Source organism: Colobus angolensis, unplaced genomic scaffold, assembly GCF_000951035.1.
Source record: "Colobus angolensis palliatus isolate OR3802 unplaced genomic scaffold, Cang.pa_1.0 Scaffold71, whole genome shotgun sequence".
NCBI lineage: Eukaryota > Metazoa > Chordata > Mammalia > Primates > Cercopithecidae > Colobus > Colobus angolensis.
Window position 1 is genome coordinate 1,008,266 of NW_012120821.1, and position 22,636 is coordinate 1,030,901.

At 37.6% G+C, this 22,636-nt stretch overlaps 1 protein-coding gene across 1 annotated transcript in view; it reads left to right on the top strand.

The window, feature by feature from the left end:
- The window catches only part of TXK (TXK tyrosine kinase), a 67,529-nt gene that overhangs the window by 14,298 nt on the left and 30,595 nt on the right, over window positions 1-22,636 (top strand). The window contains exons 2-6 of the mRNA XM_011927316.1: window positions 5,808-5,862; window positions 6,892-6,994; window positions 7,686-7,891; window positions 9,600-9,665; window positions 15,004-15,058. Of these exons, the coding sequence (XP_011782706.1) occupies window positions 5,808-5,862; window positions 6,892-6,994; window positions 7,686-7,891; window positions 9,600-9,665; window positions 15,004-15,058 (485 nt within the window). The remainder of the gene's footprint in view (window positions 1-5,807; window positions 5,863-6,891; window positions 6,995-7,685; window positions 7,892-9,599; window positions 9,666-15,003; window positions 15,059-22,636) is intronic.

Sequence of the window (22,636 nt, forward strand, 5' to 3'; positions counted from 1 at the left end):
AAAAAAAAAAAAAAAAAAAAAAGAGAGAGAGACTTATTTCTAGATTTTACAATAAATAGGGAGCAAATCAATGAAGGAAATAAGAACACAAGAAGTTTGTTTTGTTTTTAATTGCTGAAGTAACTATGCACACGCGCGTGTGTGTGTATGTATGCTGATGATCCTGTAGAGAGGGAAAAAATGGTGATATAGGAGAAAGAGGGAGTATTTTTTAAATTTTGAATTTGAATACCTCCAAGTGGGCTTGGTCACAACAGTTTGCCACAGTCTACACTCTATTCTGACCTACTTCATTCATTTATGTAACCTACATTTAGTTTTGCATCCTCTGGCCTGGATAGATACAGATCTATTTGGGGCTCTAAAATAACACTGGAATAAATTGGTTAGAAGGTAAATGAGACCCATTCCAGCCAAAGTCAACAGAGTCCTTAAGTGCTAATGCACCCTCTCTTCGACAGTTTGCTCATCCCAGCAGACAGAGCAGATGAAAATGGACAGTCAGAAGCAGCTGAAATCCAAACACCAAAGAATATGATGTAGTGCAGATTCTTGGGAATTAGTAATTTATTTTATTTTTGTCTCCAGAAGTAAGTCTTTGGGTGGACCATGGAAAATGAGTGATTTCTGGGTGCAGGAAAAGGAAGAGAGAAATGGAAGAAAAGGAAGAGAGAAAGGAAGAGAGAAATCAGAGGGGAGCAATGAAACAGCAGTGGGTGCAAAGGTGAGTCCTTGCCTGGGCTTGGACTTGAACTGTATGTCCAGGGTAGAGAAGAGAGATTTCCCATTAGACCATCAGTGTGTCAATGGCTCAACAACTGAGCAGGTGATGTCCAAATCAGAGAAAGATAAGTCACAGATGTATGAATGTAGGTTTGAAAGGTCAACTTCTTTGATAGGAAAGGAACTAGTATGTATTGATAATGTGTAGGAATTAAATTTTGCAGCCAGCCTCCAAAATGGCTCAGTGTTCCCCACCTTTTAATAATCATTCCTCTCCATCCTAAACTCTATCTTGGAAACAAAAATCTGTAAGGTTAGTTCAACGTCCTCCTAAGCCCTCTGGTTCTGATTGGATTACACCTACTGGGAACCCTGGAATGAAGTTGTAGTGAGGTTGTTGTGTCCCTAAACAGCAGATCATTCATCTCCTCAAAGTGATCTCTGCTCTACTTTACTCTGTCTCCCCATCCTGGTCCTTTTGAACCTAGGGATGGTGACAGTTCCACTACTGCTGGACCTGGGTTCCTGTATATCTTTTGTGGTTTTCACTCCTTTGTGATTAGTCCCTCTATAAATAACTCTTTCAAAGTTAATCTAAATATGTCATGTTTTCTCTTGTATCAGAAGTAGCTCTAGGAAGCAGATTCAGAGTTGGGTCTGGGGTTTATTTGGTCATATATTTAGAGGTCCAGAGATACCCTCTGCTGGAGAAATAACTCAGTTACTAATTAATCCAATTGTCATTGGTACTGCTTGGGATAAAGGGCAAAGAGAGGGCAAGATGCTGGCTTTATGGCGTTTCAGGAAAGCCCCAATAAGAAAATTGCAGCACAAACCCTTAGGAATATTTTCCATCTAAAAAGCAGCTCCTGACTTGCTACTGGTAAAGACTAAATGCTTAATCATGGATCATCAAATATTTATGTGATCCAAGCTGCTTATCATGAGCTGTGTGTTATCTGATTCAATGGACTATGAAATTGGTCATGCATACTAGTTTTCTATCCTAATACAGAAGTGGCATATGTGAAAATGGGCCCTAGTAGATCCAGAAGCTTCAAGAAAGCTTCATAAGCGTGCAACATCTATTCACATTGTACTTGCTCTTTCTGCTTCTACTTCAACTCACACCAGTGGCCTCTTGGGTAGTTCTCCAACAGCTTATGGGAGAAAAATCTCTGGCTTGATTTACAGGAAGATCTGCATCATAAATGTACACCAACAGGAAACAGCCATTGTACTACAGCCTCATTCAGAGGTAGCCTGATAGATAGTGTTGAAATAAAGTCCTCCCAGAACTTCAGGAAACACGTAAGTTTATTCACTTCATTAGGAAAAGAGATAGTCTGAGACATTGATCTACCTTGATTCACGGGCAATGGTAAAAACAAATTGGTCTGCCAATGCGAACTTGGAAGGAACAAAATTGGAAGACAAGTGACAAGGAGATCTTGGGGAAAGGGATGTGGTTGAATTTCTTAGAACAGGGACAGAATAGGAAGATATAACCAGAGACTGACAAGATGACCCATGTTGTGGAGGGTGTTAGCTTTTTCTTAGTCTCACTGGTGCTTGTTCAGTGGCCCCCAAATACCTTACCATGTGTCCCATAACTCCAAAGCAGCTGACTTGATAGAACAGAAGAACAGCCTTTTAAAGGTTCAATTACAATCACATCTGGAAGACAACATCTTGCAAAATTCAGGTAGGGTCCTGTAGGATGCAATAAATGTCTTAAAGCATCATATGCTTTTGCTTTTCCATAGCCAGGATACATTATATGCTTTTGTTTTTCCATAGCCAGGATACATGAGTCTGGAAACAAAGTGGTGGAGATTGGAGCAGCCTCTCTCATCATTTCATCTAGTAGCCCACCAGAGTATTGTTGTTTACTTTCCCTGTGACTTTGGTTTTTGTAGGTTTGGAGATTCCATTGCCAAGAGAAGAATCCTTTTATTAAGGAATACTGAAAGTTGAACTGCCCTCTGACCACTATGGGATTCCTTGTACTACTGAATTTATAGGCTCTGAAGGGGGTCAGAGTAGCTGGGGTGATTATCCTGATTTATAGAGGAAAATTAGGTTGGTGCTTCACAATTATGGCAAAGAGAACTTTGTTTAAAAATTAGGGAATGCATTTACCTCATTTCTTAATATTCTTAATAGTCCTGGTCAATGGAAAACTGTAGCAACCCCACAAAGACCAGACTAAACAAAAACCCAAATCCTACAGGAATCCACTTTCAGACGGGCCAAGTGCAGTGACTCATACCTGTAATCCCAGCACTTTGGGAGGCCAAGATGGGCAGATCACTTGAAGTCAGGAGTCCAAGACCAGTCTGGACAACATGGTGAAATCCTGTCTCTACTAAAAACTATAAAAAATTAGCTGGGTGTGGTGGCACACGTCTGTAATCCCAGCTAGTCGGGAGGCTGAGTCAGGAGAATCACTCCAACCTGGGAGGTAGAGGAGGTTGCAGTGAGCCAAGATAGCACCACTGCACTCCAACCTGGCCGACAGTGAGACTCTGTCTAAAAAAAAAAAAGAAAGAAAAAATGGATGCTGAGGGGTGTACTGTGCTGGATGTTTCTTGCCTGCCCCTCTCCCTGCTGGTCCACTCTCTGCCTTTCACCAGCCTGCTCTTCGCTCCTGTGTGATTTGTATATAACCATCTGGCTTCCTTCTGGGTTAGGCCAGTGGAGAGCCCAGCAAGGAGGAAGGGAGGAGAGTGGAGTAAGGATATTAATCCTCCTGATTTTCTTGCTATGAAGTCTCCTTGGGCCATCTGTGTCCTTGGATGGATGATACGTGCTCTTTTCCAGGTGGCTTGGGCCACAGGCACCCCCGCCTTCTAGGTTCTGGTAACCTTCCCTTCCCTCCTCACTTGGTTAGGTGTGGTGATGGCACAGCTCTGGATTCCTGCACTATCCTTGTAGTTCTACTATGCTCTACCTACATCTCTATACTTCCTTTTATAAATAAATCCTTCTCAACGTATCCCAGTTTGTGTGCCTTCTGATTCTTGTTAGGATCCTGACTGATAATACTTCCCTCTATGTTCCAGGGACTTTAAAAGATGTTATCTAATTGGTTCTTCACCACGATCCTATTACAATCGGTCTTCTTGATTACCCTCTTACCATATACGTGGTATTGGTCTAGGTGTTTTACATGAATCAGTTTAATTAGTCCTCACCATTGGCTTACATGTTAGCCATCCTATTATTCCCATTTTACAGATGAGGAAACTGAGACACAGAACATTTACTAGTTTACTCAAAGTCACAAAGTTAGACATTTATCTCTGCCTTCTAGGGCTTTTCAAAGGGAGTACATACTATTTACCTCAGTTTTACAGTTAGGAAAACTAAGACTTAGATAACTAAAGAGACTTATCCAAGATGTAGTCAGCCAGGTGACTAGGGCTAAACCCTAGGTCTGTCCCCCCTCAAAGTGAATGCTCACCTTTAAGGTACTCTGCTGCCTCCAGAATATTTTCAGATGTCAATATGAGTATGAACTCATACTCATATGAAATGTAAGTTCTATGAAAATAAAATATCCTTTTGAAATTCAAAATTTATTTATGGTCTTTTATTATTATTATTATTATTTTAAGACAGAGTCTCACTCTGTCACCCGGGCTGGAGCGCAGTGGTGCAATCTCAGCTCACTGCAGCCTCCGTCTCCCAGGCTCAAGGGATCCTCCTACCTTGGCCTCCTGACTGTTGGGGACTACAGGCATGCACCACCATGCCTGGCTAATTTTTTAAAAAAGCTTTTTGGGGTAGACATGGGGTTCCACCATGTTGCCCAGGCTGATCTCAAACTTCTTGGGCTCAAGCGATCTGCCTGGTTCAGCCTCCCAAGGTGCTGGGATTAGAGGCATGAGCCACCACCCTTGGCTTATTTATGGACTTTAAAAATGAAAATCATCTCACTTAAATCAAATAATGATGAAATTTGACAACGAAAGTCTAGGCATAACCTAGACTTATTAGCTAGTTCTTTCTTCAAATATTCAGTTTATCTTTAAACTTATTCCAGAGTGAGAGCCTATGTTTTATGGAATACTATGCAGCCATAAAAACAAATGAGTTCATGTCCTTTGCAGGGACAGGGATGAAACTGGAAGCCATCATTCTCAGCAAACTAACACAGGAACAGAAAGCCCAACACTGCATATTCTCACTCATAAGTTGGAGTTGAACATTGAGAATGTATGGACAACAGGGAGGGGAACATCACACACCGGGGCCTGTTGAGGGGTTGGGAGGCAAAGGGAGGGAGAGCATTAGGACAAATACCTAATGCGTGCGGGGCTGAAAACCTAGATGATGGGTTGTTAGGTGCAGCAAACCACCATGGTACATATATACCTATGTAACAAACCTGCTTGTTCTGCACATGTATCCCAGAACTTAAAGTAAAATAAAAAATAAATAAAAAAGAAATACCAATACTTAGATTCATCCCCAGATAGTCTAATTTTTTTTGGTCTGGGGTATGCAGGGTATGACCTGTGCACCAGAATATTTTAAAAGCTCCTCAGATAATTCTAACACGCTGCTAAGGTTTACAACAATTTTTACTTGCAAGAAATAAATAAAAGAATCATCCCACTGAAATAACATCCACTGAAATGTTGATGGAATTTTTAAAAAGAGCCTATGTGTTAAGCATTTTAATTTAAAAAAATACGACAGACCTAATTCAAAATCCCTGCTAACAGATTTCCTAGGAGAGCATCACTTTTGGAATCCTATTCTCTTGTACATTTGTTAGTGAACATTAGCCCTGACAACGGTAAAAGAGAATACACTGGTCATTTATCACTCACAGACTGAGGAAATGCGAAAACCAGGCCAGAGGAGAAGAGCCTGAGAAGGGAAACCACACTGGCCAAGGTGCCAGAAACTTATTTTTTGCTTTAGTGACAGTTATTTGTCTTCCACTAGTGAAGGAAGGCACGAGGGAGACTTTCATACGCTTTATAGTAATTCGTATCACCCATCCCTTAGAGATTCTCTCAATATCATGTACTCATGGCTTTCTAACAGCTGAGAAATGACCTGCTTTTCAGATAACACCATCCAGTCGGTTTTCTGTTGCTGCTGTTGCTGTTCAGTGCAGAAGCGGTAAGTCTACTCCAAGGGCAATTTCTTGAAAATTAATTAATTCAGTTTCTTTAATACCTATGGAGTCACCATGTCTCTTTGCACCTGCTGGTCTCTCTACCTGGGAACCTTCTTCCATTTCTCCCTGTTGAATTCAGGTCTAGGTCAAATGTCAGGTCATCTGGGATCCTTTCCTGATCCTTCAGACTTAGTTGTTCATCCCATTGTGTTCCCACCTTGTGCGGCATGGTTCTCCACTTAATTTTTATTTCATGTATGTTGTTTATAGGTCTGTGCTCCAATATGTAGTTTTTCCCTTTAAGGGCAAGAATCCTATCTTAGTTATCTATCTCCCCAAAACTATCGGTGTATCTTATACTTCGGTGGCAGTAAATGACTCTGTAAGAAGTAAATCCAAGGCAGCATGTTAACAGAAAAAGCTAACATTTAACAGGAGCGTCCTGTATATCAGATACTATGCTAAAAGATTTATGTTTATTAATTCATACAGTTCTCAAAACCACCTACTTTTTTTTTTTTTTTTACAATTCCCATTTTACCGATGAGGAAATTGAGGATTAGATAGGTTACATTGCTTACCCAAGGCCAAACTATGAAATGGTGGAGCTGGGATTCAAACTTATGTTCCTAATCACTATATCGTGTCTATTTATAACAAAAAGACACCATCAAATGAGGTAATGAATATAAAATGACAAGCACTGAGCCAGATACAGAGTAAGTTTTTATTACCATGATTATAATTTTATGCCCCAAAGATGCACCAGACTCTACTGGGAATGTGACGTGCTTTTTCAATTTTATTTTATAACAACTCTATGCTCTTAGCACCTCTAGTTCCTGGATAAGGAAACTTAAGTTCTTAAAACTAGTAATTTGCCCAGGGAGATGGAGTTAGGAAGTCTTCTAAATGAAAATGGAGTTGGAAAGAGACCTGGATGTTTCTATTATTTCTGTGAAAATCTAGTGGATGTATAGATACCTTTTGTACAAATAATTATTTGTAACATGATTGCTTTTCAATGTCAGACAAGTGAGAACACAGATAAGCCTGAGCCCAGATGAAGAGCTTCCAGAAAAACACACCCAGCGTCGCAGGCCATGGCTCAGTCAATTGTCAAATAAGAAGCAAGTGAGTATCATTTTGATAGGCAAGAGGGGAATGGAAAAGGTTATCTTTTTAGAGTCGTCATTCACGAGGTGCTGTTTGTTACCCAGAATCTAGTATCATGCTTGGCATAAAATAAGGGCTCAATAATTTGTGAAGGAATGTTCTAGAAGAAAGTAAAAGGAAAAAGAAAAGACTAGTTAAAATAGGCTACTTATATTTACAGGCAGAACTTGAAAATGGGCAATAAGTGGGAAAAAACATATTCTGGCTCCCGTCATTTGGAGGCTGAGATTAGTTTTCACTGCAGTGAGAAACAGCATTCTTAGGAAGTATGGTAAACCCAAGCACGAGCTGCCGCCACACACAAAGAAAAAGGCCATTTTTCTTCTTTTAAGGAGAAAAAAATCCTTAAAACAAGGTAAAACTATTGAAGAAGAGTACATCATCTTTTGAGAATTTTGATATTAAAAAGTCCAGTGAAATGCTGGCAAGAGAGCTTGTTATCTCAGAAGTGTACAAAATGATGAGTGTATTGCTGGATCCAAAAGGAGTTTTATGGTTAGTCCTTTTCTACATTTATCCCATCCTGGCTTCTGCCTTGGTGTAGCTGGATAAGAAAAGTGAGGCAGAAGGCAAATATGCTTTATCCCTATATTTTTTAGTACAAATTATTAAAATGATTGTAAAACAACTCATTTCTTGGTTTTCACAGTCCAACACGGGCTGTGTGCAGCCGTCAAAACGAAAGCCACTGCCTCCCCTCCCACCCTCTGAGGTTGCTGAAGAGAAGATCCAAGTCAAGGCACTTTATGATTTTCTGCCCAGAGAACCCTGTAATTTAGCCTTAAGGAGAGCAGAAGAATACCTGATACTGGAGAAATACAGTCCTCACTGGTGGAAGGCAAGAGACCGTTTGGGGTAAGACACTTACATGACTTAGTCCGTATCCAATTCCTCCAACACAAAGAAGACTATTTAGTGACTCAGGCTTATAACTCTTTCCTCTGCATGAAATGGAATGTGTCCCCTCTTCCCCAAGGTATGTGAGAGAATGAGACAACAGTGATTTCAGGCAGTTTTCAGGCACAGTCTCAGAATCAGGTACACCTGGCTTCACATCCTGATGCTGCCGCTTACTATTGTGTGTCCCTGGGCAAGTCACTTACCCTCTCTGAGTTTTTGTTTCTTTATTTGTACAATGGAAATTCTGACAATGTAGGTTCTTATTCTAATTTGTGCTTTCATTTGGGAATTTGTCGGTTTTTTCCTGTTAAGCTCTAAGGTAAGAACAGAAATAGTATTTTATTCACTTTTATGTTTCTACAATGACAAGTTTTGAAAGCAAACATCGCAGTCGTTGCTGAATTAGATTAGAAAGAGAAAAGATCCTGGGATGCAGATAGGTTTCATTGTGTCAGTTGCAACAGATGGTTAATGCCTGACTGGAGTCCTGATTTGAGAAGAATTCTGAGGAATATCTGGACTTCCTGAGAGAGAAGGCTGGCATTGATTTCTGATATTTGCCAAGATTTGGATATTTTAAGTATCCAAGTATTATAAGCATGTAAATTACATACCTCTCCAACTACATTTTCTCAATGATGTGGCTCTCTTAACAGTTCTCAACATGTAATGGAGAGTTTTCAGTGGAAAAAGAGGCATTAGTAGGTTCAGGACTGTGTAATTAGCCACACCTGCGGGTATGCTATTGGCATGCCTGACTTAAAAATGGAATTTTTTATTTCACAGTAAGTGAATAGAGTTTTTAAAAAATATAATATGCAAATATTAATATCAAAATTATACTTTGCCACTACCTGCAAACCCAAGTGTCTCCCCAAAAGTAAATACCGTTATCCATTTTCAGATTATTTTCAATGCACTTACATACACATATCAAAATATATGGTATTGTTTGTAGAATTCATTACCTAAATCTTATCATACTTTATGCATGATTCTGCAACTTACTCTTGTTTCTCAATAATATGTCTTGGAGATCTTTTTGTACTTTCAAATGTTGGTTAAGGTATAGGAAAAGTGAAGCCTTTACCATGCTGATAGGTGTGTAAATTGGTATATCCTACTTTGAGGACAATTTGTTGCATATCCTGAAAGATGCACATATCCCGTGACTTAGCAATTCCCCTCCTTGCTATCTATCTTTGAGAAATATTCTTACTTCTGTACAAGAAGGCATGTTCAAGGATTTCTTTACAGCATTGCTTCTACTAGGGAAGTGGCTAAACTAGAAAATCTATACTATGGAATACTCCTCAGCAATTGAAAAGAATGAAGCCAATGTCTTTGTAATTGCTGTGTTTTTAACACAGTCACTATGATATCAGATGATCATTTAAGTGCCCCCTTTTCTCTCTGAAAAGATTGTGGGGTCATAAAACCTCTTAAACTACTCATGTTACAAGTTGGGATCTTAATACATTTCTTGTACAGAGATTTTTGTTGAGTTTGAAATTTAAAAAACTGTTTTTTCTCCTTTTAACAATTTAATCAGTAAAATGAACTTGATTTCCCCCTACATCCTTGAGGTTTTAAAAGGATTGTTGCCATGATAATGCCACAAACATGCCACGCATTTTGATTTTTGCTTTTTCTTTTGTTGTAGGAATGAAGGCTTAATCCCAAGCAACTATGTGACTGAAAACAAAATAACTAATTTAGAAATATATGAGTAAGTCTTCTCCAAAATATAACCTATGATTAACCTATGAACATCAGAGACATTTTGGCAGCTTGTAAGTATAGATACTGTTTTGGGTCTGTAAAAGGAAAAGAAAGTAACACATTTGACAGCATTAATAATAAAGAGACGTTTGATCCTTATCATGGTCGATTCAGAAACTTCTTTTTCTTAAACTAATTTTTGTTCTGTTTTGTATAGCCACTTTTTCTGTTTTAACAGTGACAGTCTGAAACCAAACATTCATCTGGTACCTGTTTTACTATATATTTTAACTGGAAAATTTACTTTAGAAAATGACATTAAATTTTCAATGAGTGGTAAATTGGACTTAACCATATAGATAAATGACTATATTTTGGCTCATGTTTTTATGTGTTTTAGAAATAGCTGAAGATAAGAACTAGGCTAATGCTGTAGTTTGGAAGAACCATTTGGCATGTTCACTAGAGTTCCGCCTAAAATCTATTTTCGTTACAATTACAGATTTGGAAGATGGAGGAAATCTTAGCAATCCCTTTTTTAGCCCCTCATTTTGCAGATGAGAAGATTGATAGATTACAGGTAGAGAGCAGTAGAACTGAGACTAGTCATATGTTTTTTATAAATTTAGATTTTCAGTTTGAGCATCTCCCTCACCTCCATCTGGTTTGGGCACTTATCTTAAAATTAGCATATGCTTCCACCAGGTGGCAGTAGGTAATATATGCATTGAGGCATTAAGACAAGTGCTTCTCTGAGAACCAGGCAGCAAATACAATTGAATGAGAGAACCTCCTTGGTTGGTCTTGCTACTAATAAAGCCCACCTAGAGGCCTAACTCAGTATATATCTCCTAAAACAAATTCAAATTCGAAAGCTTTGGTGAATAATGTAGACTTTATTGGAGGAGAGAAGGAGATGACTTCAGGACAGATGACTCATCTACGTTACTGTATGAGATTTCTCCAGTAGCTATTTCTGTTCTCTCTCCAGTCACTCTCCTCAGCTCCATCACAGGGTCTCTTCTCTCTTTTCCCACCTTCACTGGGCCTCATGTCTCTATTGGAGCCATTTAGCCCTTCCCAAGATTCTAATCTCCAGTAAATCAAAGTCCTCAGGTGACTGAACTCACCTTCCTTAGAAAACAGTTCCAAAGTGCTCACTTCAGCAGAACATATACTAACATTGGAATGATACAGAGAAGATTAGCATGGCAATTTTTAAAAATTAAAAAAAAAAAAAGAGGCTAGGCATGGTGGCTCACACCTGTAACCCTAGCACTTTGGGAGACTGAAGTGGGAGAATTGCTGGAGCTCAGGAGTTCAAGACTGTCCTGGGCAACATAGTGAGACACTATCTCTATTAAAAAAAAGAAAAGAAAAGAAAAGAAAAAAACAGTTCCGCAGCTACCTACTCAAGAGCGTGTCCTCATGAGGTCTCACTGCTATCCCGAGTTGAAGCTGACCAACAAAAACGGCCTCTTGCAAGGCTGGGTCAGAGGAGATTTTGTGTGTATTTACAGATATATGAAAATCTCTTGCTCAGAAAAATTAGAAAAATGAGACTTTTTTCATATAATTTGGATTTTACAGGCGATTAAAGGAGACATTTGTGAAGGTAGCTAACATAGTGCCTGGTGGTTAGTGAATGGACACTCACTACCTAGAAATGTTACTTTCCACCTTTTCGTTATTCATTCATTTGCTCATTTATTACCTTGTTTAGACAAGGCCTAGACTCTGGCTATAACAACCTGTTTATACTGTGGATGTTGGAGCATCTGAATTATACTACTCTGGGGTTACAACTGCTACCTCATTTCCTTGGGCCTTGATTTATATATGAGTTTTTAAAAAATATCATCCTTTTTGATGAGTTTGCATCCTTTGTAGGGACATGGATGCAGCTGGAAACCATCATTCTTAGCAAACTATCACAAGAAGAGAAAACCAAACACCGCATGTTCTCACTCATAGGTGGGAACTGAACAATGACATCACTTGGACTCGGGAAGGGGAACATCACACATCGGGGCCTATCATTGGGAGGGGGAAGGGGGGAGGGATTGCATTGGGAGTTATACCTGATATAAATGATGAATTGATGGGTGCTGATGAGTTGATGGGTGCAGCACACCAACATGGCACAAGTACACATATGTAACAAACCTGCACGTTATGCACATGTACCCTAGAACTTAAAGTATAATAAAATAATAATAACTTATTTATTTATTTGTTTTTGAGACAGAGTCTCACTCTGTCACCCAGGCTGGAGTGCAGTGGCGTGATCTTGGCTCACTCAAGCTCGCCTCCTGGGTTCATGCCATTCTCCTGCCTCAGCCTCCTGAGTAGCTGGGACTACAGGTGCCCGGCAGCATGCCTGGCTAATTTTTTTTTTTTAAGTAGAGACGGGGTTTCACCGTGTTAGCCAGGATGGTCTTGATCTCCTAACCTCGTGATTCGCCCACCTCGACCTCCCAGAGTGCTGGGATTACAGGCATGAGCCACCGTGCCCGGCCCATAAATGTACAATTTTAAATCGTAGTGTTATGACACACTGGAGCCTCGAGCTGGGGATGGGGTGAGGGTGGCAAGGGGAGGGAGAACATCAGGAAGGATAGCTAATGGATGCTGGGCTTAATACCTAGGTGATGAGTTGATCTGTGCAGCAAACCACTGTGGCACATATTTACCTATGTAACAAAATTGAATATCCTGCACATGTACCCCGGAACTTAAAATAAAAGTTGAAAAAAAAAAACAACTGTAGTGTTTTGAAGGAACAGTATTGGACACTGTGGAAGAAAACAGGGCAGGGGATGTAATTTAGATGGAGGATGTTGGGTTGTGTCTGAAGAAGTGACTTGAGGTCTAAAGGTGGTAGCAGGTAGTGTGTGTTGAGGGAGGGTGGGTATAGTAGAAGGAATGCTGCGTCAATGTGGAGTTCTGATATTTCAGGGGAACCTTTGTGCATAGAAAGATTTATGGCTACTTCGGCTTTAAATGAAAATCCGAATTTTCAGCATTACAACATAAAAACCTAGTTTTCAGAAAGTCCTCAAATTCGACTTATAAAATTTGGTATACTATATATAAATCTAAAAAAGTAAGAACAATCAGCTTAATTCAAACTCAACATACTAGATATCCTTAAACAATCAGTCCGATTTATAAGCTCAGTTAATTAAATTTTTGGAAACTTTTAATTTGCGTTAATAAACTGAATAAATCAGTTTTCTTTCAAAGTACTTCACATGCCTGACAGGGCAAATTTACAATTGTAAAAAGCCCTATGCAAGTCTTTAAATGATCCTGGAAATCTAATAAACTAAACTTATAAATGTGAGAAATCAAGTTCCTTTAACTGTATAAATATAATTTTAAAAACGAGTCAAATTATCTTCAACTTCAAATAACCAGTTTAAAATTAATTATGCCCTTTAAATCAGAGGCAAAAATCTAATAAGCCAGATTCTCCTAAAATAATAGATATTTTAAATACCAAACATGTTGATTATTCCTGAACTTCACAGAAGCATGAGTTTCATTCATCTCATTATCTCTACACGGAATCCTTAATCTTCTCACAGTTAGAAAGTCACTTACTAAGGGAAGCAGATTCACCTTCTCAGATCTAATGGAGTTTCTAGATCAAAAATTCAAGAACACAATACTGTTTACTTATTGATCAGAAATCTAAGATTGGGACATGGGACCAGAGGTATTCACATAACATACAGAATGTTTCTACTCACCCGTAGCTGGACGTGCCGGATTAAAACAAAATGTAAATAGGATTCCTGTCCCTAACTCTTTCATGCACATCATTTGGTCTTAGTTGTAATCAGTGTTGTCTAGGTATAAGAGTTACAGTTTTACTTACATATTTTTTTTAAAACCTTTTCTAACTTTTATGATCTGATTTAAATAGATGAAATTCTGAAATACTGTGCTCTTGCATCCTCTAAGTTCCATTCATTCAATCTCTTTCCTGCCTGATAAAATTCAGAATTATTTTAAAGGATCTTGAATTTGTCACATACTTCTATCTGGCAATATTAGATTAAGTTTAAAATCTTCTTAAAAATCTTGTTTTTGAGTGCTTGCTTCGGCAGCACATATACTAAAAATTGGAACAATACAAAGTAGATTAGCATGTTCCCTGTGCAAGGATGATATGCAAATTCGTGAAGCATTAAATTTTTTTAAAGTCTTGTTTTGAAATGAAAGCCTTTCAGTTTTCCTTTCTCTCTCTTTTGTTCTACCATTTTTTCTTTCTCCTTCCTGTACAACATTTGCTTATTGACTAGGTATTATCATATCAAACTGTACGTTTAGCTTACAATATTAGTTAATTATGTTCACTGTGTGTACTTCTGATATTCTAAAGTCATTTAATGACATGTTTCATGTAGAGAAAACAGCATGATTGAGGGCAGAAAAGGGGTTGGTGAATCTGGGGAAGGAAAGAATTCCAATGAGACTGAAGCTTAGTGAGTGACGGGAGACTCAGGAGAGAGATGGGGCGGGAGAGGGTGTCAGAGGCAAGTTCACGTATTGGTTGTTACATGTATTCTGTTTTATGATTTTTTAAAATTTTTATTTTAGATCTGGGGGTACACGTGCAAGTTTTTTCTTTTGTCTTTTCTTTTTCTAACAACAATGTGTTGTGTAATGGTGGGTATTGGGTTTCTGGTGTACTCATCACCCAAATAGTGAACCTTTTATCCAATAAGTCATTTTTCAACTCACCCCGCTTCAATCCTCCCTGCTTTGGGAGTCCCCAGTGTCCATTATTTCCATCTCTATGGCTATGTGTTCCCCCTGTTCCCACTTGTAAGTGAGAACATCTACTAACTACTGACTATATATAACGTAATGCACTTAGGAGTGTCAGAAAAGTAAGAATGGGCTTTAATTTTTGGAAGGTGTAACAAAGCACCTATAAAAACATGTAAGTAGGAAGTTTCTGAGAGGAAAGACAGAAATGAGTATTTTTTTAGTTTGCCAAAACTCAGTGTTTGTTCAAGATGATGAGGTCTTTATCACATACCTTTCATGGAAATTTATAAGAAGTTAAATCATTCATAATGTATACTAAGTATATATTGGAAGTTGAATTGAGATATGATAGAATAAACTAGATATTGGCTTGAAAATAAAATTATATTAAACTTAATTAACCCATAATGATATATTATTGTTTATCTGAATTTAAAAAAAAACACTCAACTTTCTAAGATCAGATCTGAAGTAAGTTCTTAAAAATGAAGGAAATGAAGCCCTGTTTTTTTCTTTAAAAAATTGAATATAAAATTTAAAAATCATTTTTATTGCTTTTACAGGTGGTACCACAGAAACATTACCAGAAATCAGGCAGAACGTCTATTGAGACAAGAGGTATTTGTGGACATTTTCAAAATTTCTGAGAAGTACTTATAAAGACTTTAACCAACTAAAAAAGCATATTATTTCCTGTCTTTTCTAGTTCTAAAATATCATTACATCCCAACTATATATTTTATGTGAAGCTGTAAATCAGATGTATTTGCATTAGATCATGTTTTCCAACAACTTTCATTATAATTTCAGAAATATGTTTCTCCTGAAAGGATTTCAGCTCTAACATATGGAGACTCCTGCACTCACTCCAAGGTGCATTCTGCCAAGCCAATGGAGTCTCTCTCTCTCTCTCTCTCTATATATATATATATATATATATATATATTTTTTTTTTTTTTTTTTTTGAGACATGGTCTTGCTGTGTCACTCAGGCTGAGGTATAGTGACTCGATAACAGCTGACTGAAGTCTTGACCTCCTGGGCTTCAAGCTGTCCTCCCACCTCAGTCTTCTGAGTAGCTGGAACTACAGGTGTGCCACCATGCCTGGCTAGTTTCTTTGTACTTTTTATAGAGATGGGGTTTTGCCATGCTGCCCAACTGGTCTTGAACTACTGAGCTCAAATGACCAGCCCGGCTTGGCCTCCCAAAGTGCTGAGATTACAGGTGTGAACCACCACACCCAGTCTGGAGTCCTGTATTTGAGTTGCTTATTATAATCTTTGCATCAAAGGCAGTCAGGTCTAAACTCGATCCTCAGGAACTTAGGTTAGACTCATTAAAAACACAAACAAAGAAAAATACATGCTGCTGCAGTGTCTTTGTTCTTTGGAAACAAAGGAAAGAGTAGAATAGCCAAAATATCAAACTCATATCAAAACTGCTCATTTAGGTCAAACCAAAACAAAGCTGCCTATAGTTTAAATTTCCAACTGTCAGTAAACATTAACTGTGGGTAAAAGTAGAGTCAAAACTAGAAACTAGGTAAGAGTATGTGTGTCATTTTGCTCTGCTGTTGGATATTGAGGAAATCTAGAAATGCGAATGAGAAAGAATCAGTTCTGTAACTCAAAACTCAATGCCAGTAATGGCTCAGGGTACAATGAAGACCCACTTCATAGCAGGGGCTATAGGCAGAGAATGAGGGACACAGGCCCATCTCAGGTGACCATGGATGGAGGTTGGACAGGCCTCACTTGCTTGGAGGAAACTGAGTGTGGCAGAAAATATGTTATCTTCTTGGTATGGTCACAGCAAATGGCCTTTTGTAAGCTGACATTAATAGGTCCAACATGGAGAAATAAAATGTTATGACAGGTGGGCAGAATGAGAGAAGGAAAGTCCCAGAAGAGGTCTGCAGTTAGCACACTGGTCACAGGTAATATGCCCAAATCACTGGGCTGTGGAGATTCAGTATAAGAGCTTCTGCATCTGAAAAGAAGCCAGACAAGGCAAGGGTCTCATCTCTTTTCAGAGACTTAAATAGGGAATTATACGCACAGGCCCACAACCCAGACATGGCAAATATTAAAATTTGGCCATGACATTTTAAAAATAAATAAAACATTACAGATACAGTTGAAGCCCACCCCCTTCATCTTTTTGGTCCTCTCTCATTCCCTAGAGGCAATCACAGTAGAAGGGTATGTTCCTGTTTTCTCCATGTGTTTAAATTTTGATCATATATGCATGCACATAAACAACCTATAATGTTGTTTTATGTATTCTACCATTTGATAGAAAGGAGATCATATGTATGTTGATTTTTTAGTTAAACATTATGTTTTCAAAGTTTATTGATATGGGTACGTATACTATAGATCAAATACATTCCTTTAACTGCGTATTAGCATATTTCATGATATGACTATATAAAATTGTATTCAATGTGGATAAACATTCAAAATGTTTTTGATTTGTTACTGTTACAAACAGTGCTGCAATGAATTTTCTTATAAATGTAATTTTGTACACAGGGCGAGATGGAATTAGGTGGTCACAGGGTATGTGCAGATTTAACATTATTAGATATTTTCAAAACATGATTCAAAATGGTTATACTAATTTATGCTTTTGTGGTGAATGAGATAAATTGGTTCCCAACATTCTTGCCAGCAGGTGGCAAGTAGTTTCACAGTTATTTTTAATTCACTGGGTGAGAAATTGTATACCTTTTCATTTTCTTGATTACCAGTGCAACTGAGTTACTTTTGAAGTGTCTGTAGGCCAGTCGAGCTTACTCTTCTGTGACATGCCTGTCAACATTTTTTGTCCACTTTTCTATAGTGCTTGCCTTTTGAACTTGTAAGTCTGTATTTAAAAAATATAGCCAGGGGCGGCGGCTAAAGCCTGTAATCCCAGCACTTTGGGAGGCCACGGCAGGTGGATCATTTGAGGTCAGGAGTTCGAGACCAGCCTGGCTAACATGGCGAAACCCCATCTCTACTGAAAATACAAAAATTAGCCAGGCGTGGTGGTGGGCGCCTCTAATCCCAGCTACTCAGGAGGCTGAGGCAGGAGAATCGCTTGAACCTGGGAGGTGGAGATTGCAGTGAGCCAAGATCATGCCACTGCACTCCAGCCTGGGTGACAGAGTAAGACTCCATCTCAAAAAAAATAAATAAATAAATAAAATAAATAAAAAATATTTCGAATACCAATCATTTTGTCAGCTATATGTTGTAAATATATTCTTCTGGTTTCTGGCTTTTAGGAAAACTTTATAGTGTTTTCTTTTCTTGCATAGAATTTAAAAAGGTTAATGTGGTCACATTTCTCAAATTTTCCTTTATTTTCTATGCTTCTTTTCTTCTTAGTATAAGAAACTTTTCTTCCTCTTGAAGTAATTAATGGATTTCTATCCTCTTTTAAATTTATTAAGGATTTGCTTTCCACATCTGGGTCTTTATCAGAAATGAGTGTGTCTGTGTGTATAAAGCATGGGATATTTAAAATATACATATTTTTTCTATCTTAAAAATGTTTTTCGAATTTATGTATTTATTTATTTTTATATTTATTTATTTATTTATTTATTTATTTATTTATTTATTTATTTATTTATTTATTTATTTATTTATATATTTATTTATTTATTTATTTATTTATTTATTTATTTATTTATTTATTTATTTATTTATTTATTTTTGAGACAGAGTCTCACTCGTTGCCCAGGCTGGAGTGCAGTGGCGCGATCTCGGCTCACTGCAAGCTCCGCCTCCCGGGTTCACCCCATTCTCCCGCCTCAGCCTCCCGAGTAGCTGGGACCGCAGGCCCTCACCACCACGCCAGGCTAATTTTTTGTATATTTATAGAGACGGGGTTTCACTGTGTTAACCAGGATGGTCTCCGTCTCCTGACCTCATGATCCTCCCGCCTCGGCCTCCCAAAGTGCTGGGATTACAGGCGTGAGCCACCACACCTGGCCTTCTAATTTTTATTTTAAAAATACATCTGGCCCTCCTACTTGTCACAAGGCATTTAAAATACATATTCTGGTTTGGGTGTCCTTGTATTTTATTCAGCATTTATTCTGTTATTTTCAAAAGGGAGCCTGGCTTATAATTTTCTGTTCTCTTTGGTTTTAGTATAAAGGTTACATTAACATCATAAAATGAGTTAAGGGGTGGGGCTTAGGCTGTCTTTCCTATCTCGGGAATAGTTTATATTGGATGGTTAGCTACTATAACTGTCCTGTAACATAGTCCAGATATGCTGCTTTTACAAGCAGGTAGATACGTGATTACTGATTGAATTTCCTTTTCTTTTTGAAATGTTTGATAATTTATATTTACCTAGAGAATTGCCTATTTTAAATTTATTTTCAAATTTACTGCACAAACAATTCATAGCAATATCCTATAATTTTTATTTATTTCATATTTCAATAGTCAGTATGTTCACGTGGTTCAAAATCGAAAGATTTTGGAAAGTTTTCTTCCATCTTGTCTGCAAGCCACCAATTTCCCTCCCCACAGAAAAACTAGTATTAGTTTATTTTGTGTCCTTTCCAAGATATTTAACACATACACAAGGAAGTTCAAATATATTTTCTTGTGTTGCTACTTTTACACACATGATAGCATACTATATACATTTATATATATATTATTTTTCACATAAGGATATATATTTAGAATCTTTCCACATCAGTACACAAAACGTGTCCTCCTTCATTTTATACCTGCATAGTACTCCTTAGTTTGAGTGTATCACAATTTTTAAAGCCAATTCTTCAGTATGAAAATTAAATAGTGTACATTCTTTTGCTGTTGAAACAATGCTACCATCCATAACCTATACACATATCTTTTCCCATTTATATGGGTTTGTAGGATAAACCCTCAAAGGTGCAAATTCTGGGTCAAATAAAATACACATTTCTAATTTTAACAGGTATTGAAATGTCCTCAGTAGGATTTGTATCAATTTATATGCCTATCAGAAAACAGTGAGTCTGTTTTCCCATAGCCTTTTCAGCTGACACTTTGTAGAAAACGTCTGGATCTTTGCTCTCTGACACCTGATCTCAGTGTGGATTTAATTTGCATTTCTCGTATTCTGGGAATGCTAAGCATTTTTTATATGCTAAATTTTATATGTCTGTATTTTCTTTTCTGTGAGCTCTTTGTTCATATCCTTTGCATTGTTTTCTATTGGGTTTTTGAGGTTTTTCTAAGAATTTGTAGGACCTATGTAGCTATATTAAGGAAATTAGCCCTTTGTGACATGTGGCGTTATTTTCTGCAGTTTTTATTGTCTTATGGTCTTTTGGCCTGAAGAGTATTTGAGTTTTATATGTATTGCCTTTCCCATCCCCAGGTTGTTAAAAAATATTCTCATGTTTCTTGATCGCTTTAGTGGTTTTATTTTATGCATTTGTATCTTTGATCCATTTGTAATTTTTCCTAATGTAAGGAGTAAGATATGGATCAGACTTTATTTTCTTCTGGATAGTTACCAAACATCCACTTTTGTGCACTGATTTGAGATGCCACTGTCATAATAAACAAAATCCCTATTTTGGACTATATCTGGGCTTTCTACTTGGTTTTATTGATCAGCCCTCACAGAGGACTACTACACTGTTTTAAGTACTGAGGCTGTCTCTAGCGTGGCTAGCCTCCCGCGTTATTCTTTCCCAGAAATATTCTGGGCGTATTAATATATATTTTCGTCCCTATAAACTTCAGAATCACCTTGTGGTTGCATTAAATGTACAGATTAAATTGGGAAAAAATTTTCAGGCATTACAAATCAATGAGGTTTGGGGACCCTTTTGTTCTAGAAGCCATATATTGATATTCATATAGAAAAAAATTAAAATTAGATTCATACCTCTTGGAAAAATAACCATAGGTATATTAAACACCTAAAGAGAAAAGCAGACATTTTTGTATTCTTCAGGAGCATTTGAGAGTTTTCTTCATGCAACTTTTGCATATTTATTTTTAAGTTTATCTTAAAGTATTTCATCTTTTGTGTTGGTGTCATAAATGAGTATATCTTGTTTTTACTTATGAAGCTTTTTATTTCTGTGAATTAACTTTGTAACTGATAATTTTGGTAAATTCTCATGTTTTATGTAGTAGGTTTTCACTTGATTCTCTTGGGTTTTCAGTATACAATCAGCAGCCAACAGTGATGATTTCAACTCCTTTTTTATAATTTTAATATAGTACTTTTAATGTTTGCCTCTCACTTAGTTGAATTGACTAGTGTCACCAGAACAGTATGAAATGCCAGTGATGATAGTAGTGGGCATTATTTCTTTTTTCCCGTTTTTTTGTTTGTTTGTTTGTTTTTTGACGGTCTTGCTCTGTTGCCCAAACTGGAAGGCAGCGGCACAATCTCGGCTCACTGCAGCCTCTGCCTCCCGGGTTCAAGCAATTCGCATGCCTCAGTCACCCAAGAAGCTGAGATTACAGTCATGTGGCACCACTTTGTATTTTCAGTAGAGGTGGGGTTTTGCTATGTTGGCCAGGTTGGTCTTGAGCTCCTGGCCTCAAGTGATCTGCCTGCCTCGGTCTCCCAAAGTGCTGGGATTACAGGCATGAGCCACTGCGTCCGGCCCTTTTTGAGATTTTATTTGGAATGATTTCCACATATAGCACGATGCTGGATTTGAGACTAAGTGCTATTGTGTTAAGTATACACACATTCTTATTTTATTGAGGATTTTAAAAAATTGATACTAGAAGTTGAAATTTGTCAAACGGCTCTTCAACATCTCTAGGGATGTTGATGTGGTTTTTCTCCTTAGGTCTGCTGTATGGGTTGGTTCAAAAGCAACTGCGGTTTTTGCCATTACTTTTAGTTACTTTTAGCGGAAAAAACCACAATTACTTTTGCACAAACCTAATAATATGATAAATTATATTAATAAAATCCCAAATATTGAATTATTCTTACACTCATCATGCAATTCTTCTTGGTCATGGTATAGCATTCTTTTGTGCCACTGGATTTGTTTCTTAACATTTTATTTAGAAGTTTTACATTGATAAGACTGGTCAGTAGTTTTCTCTTTTGTGCACAGTTCTGGCTGTGTTGTTGATTATTGATATTAAGCTCATTTTATACATACAAACGGAAAAGTTTTTCTTCTTTTCATGTCATGTGCTCTGGCATAGTTTCATCTCTATACCACTTTTTTTTCTTTAAGGTTCAGTACATTGTAACGTGTGACTATAGTACTGCTTAAATGTGGTAGCTTTTGGCTGGGCTCAGTGGCTCACGCCTATAATCCCAGCACTTCGGAGGCTGAGGCAAGAGAATCGCTTGAACCCGGGAGGCAGAGGTTGCAGTGAGCCGAGATATGCCACTGCAGTCCAGCCTGGGGACAGAGTGAGACTCCGTCTCAAAAAAAAAAAAAAAAAAAGTCGTAGCTTTTTAAAAACCCTATCAATTTTTCTACTCAACAGGTCCATTAAGATTCCTAACTCTTCTGCATTCAATTTTGATAAATTTTATGTCTTGCTAGTTTATTATCCATTTCATTCGAGTTTCCAAATTTATTGTATAGAATCAAGTAAATTTCTTAATTTTTACTGGATTCTTGATAATTTTCTCCTTGTGACTTATTATTTTTGATGGGTTTTCTCCATTATTTAGTGATTAGGTTAATTAGCAGTTGTCTATTATTTTTTCCTAAGCAGTCAGACTTTGAATTTACTAGTCATATTATATTCTTACTTTAATAATTTATTATTTTCTATTTTGTCTTTATTAATTTATTTCTTCTACTTGACTTGGGCTTTTTTTATAGTTTTTAATCCTAATTTCTTGAGTTGAATATACTTATTTTTATTGCTATTGTTTATTGATATAAGTAATAAGACTATAAATTTATTTTTCTGAGTACTGCTTGAACTGCATAGCAGAGGTACTAATATGTGAAGTTTCCTTATTACTTTCTAGATATTTTTTGCTTTTATTTGAATTTCCTTGAGCTATGTGAAAGAGAATTTAAAAGCACAGGCACGGCCGGGCGCGGTGGCTCAAGCCTGTAATCCCAGCACTTTGGGAGGCCGAGACTGGCGGATCACGAGGTCAGGAGATCGAGACCATCCTGGCTAACACAGTGAAACCCCGTCTCTACTAAAAAATACAAAAAACTAGCCGGGCGAGGCGGCGGG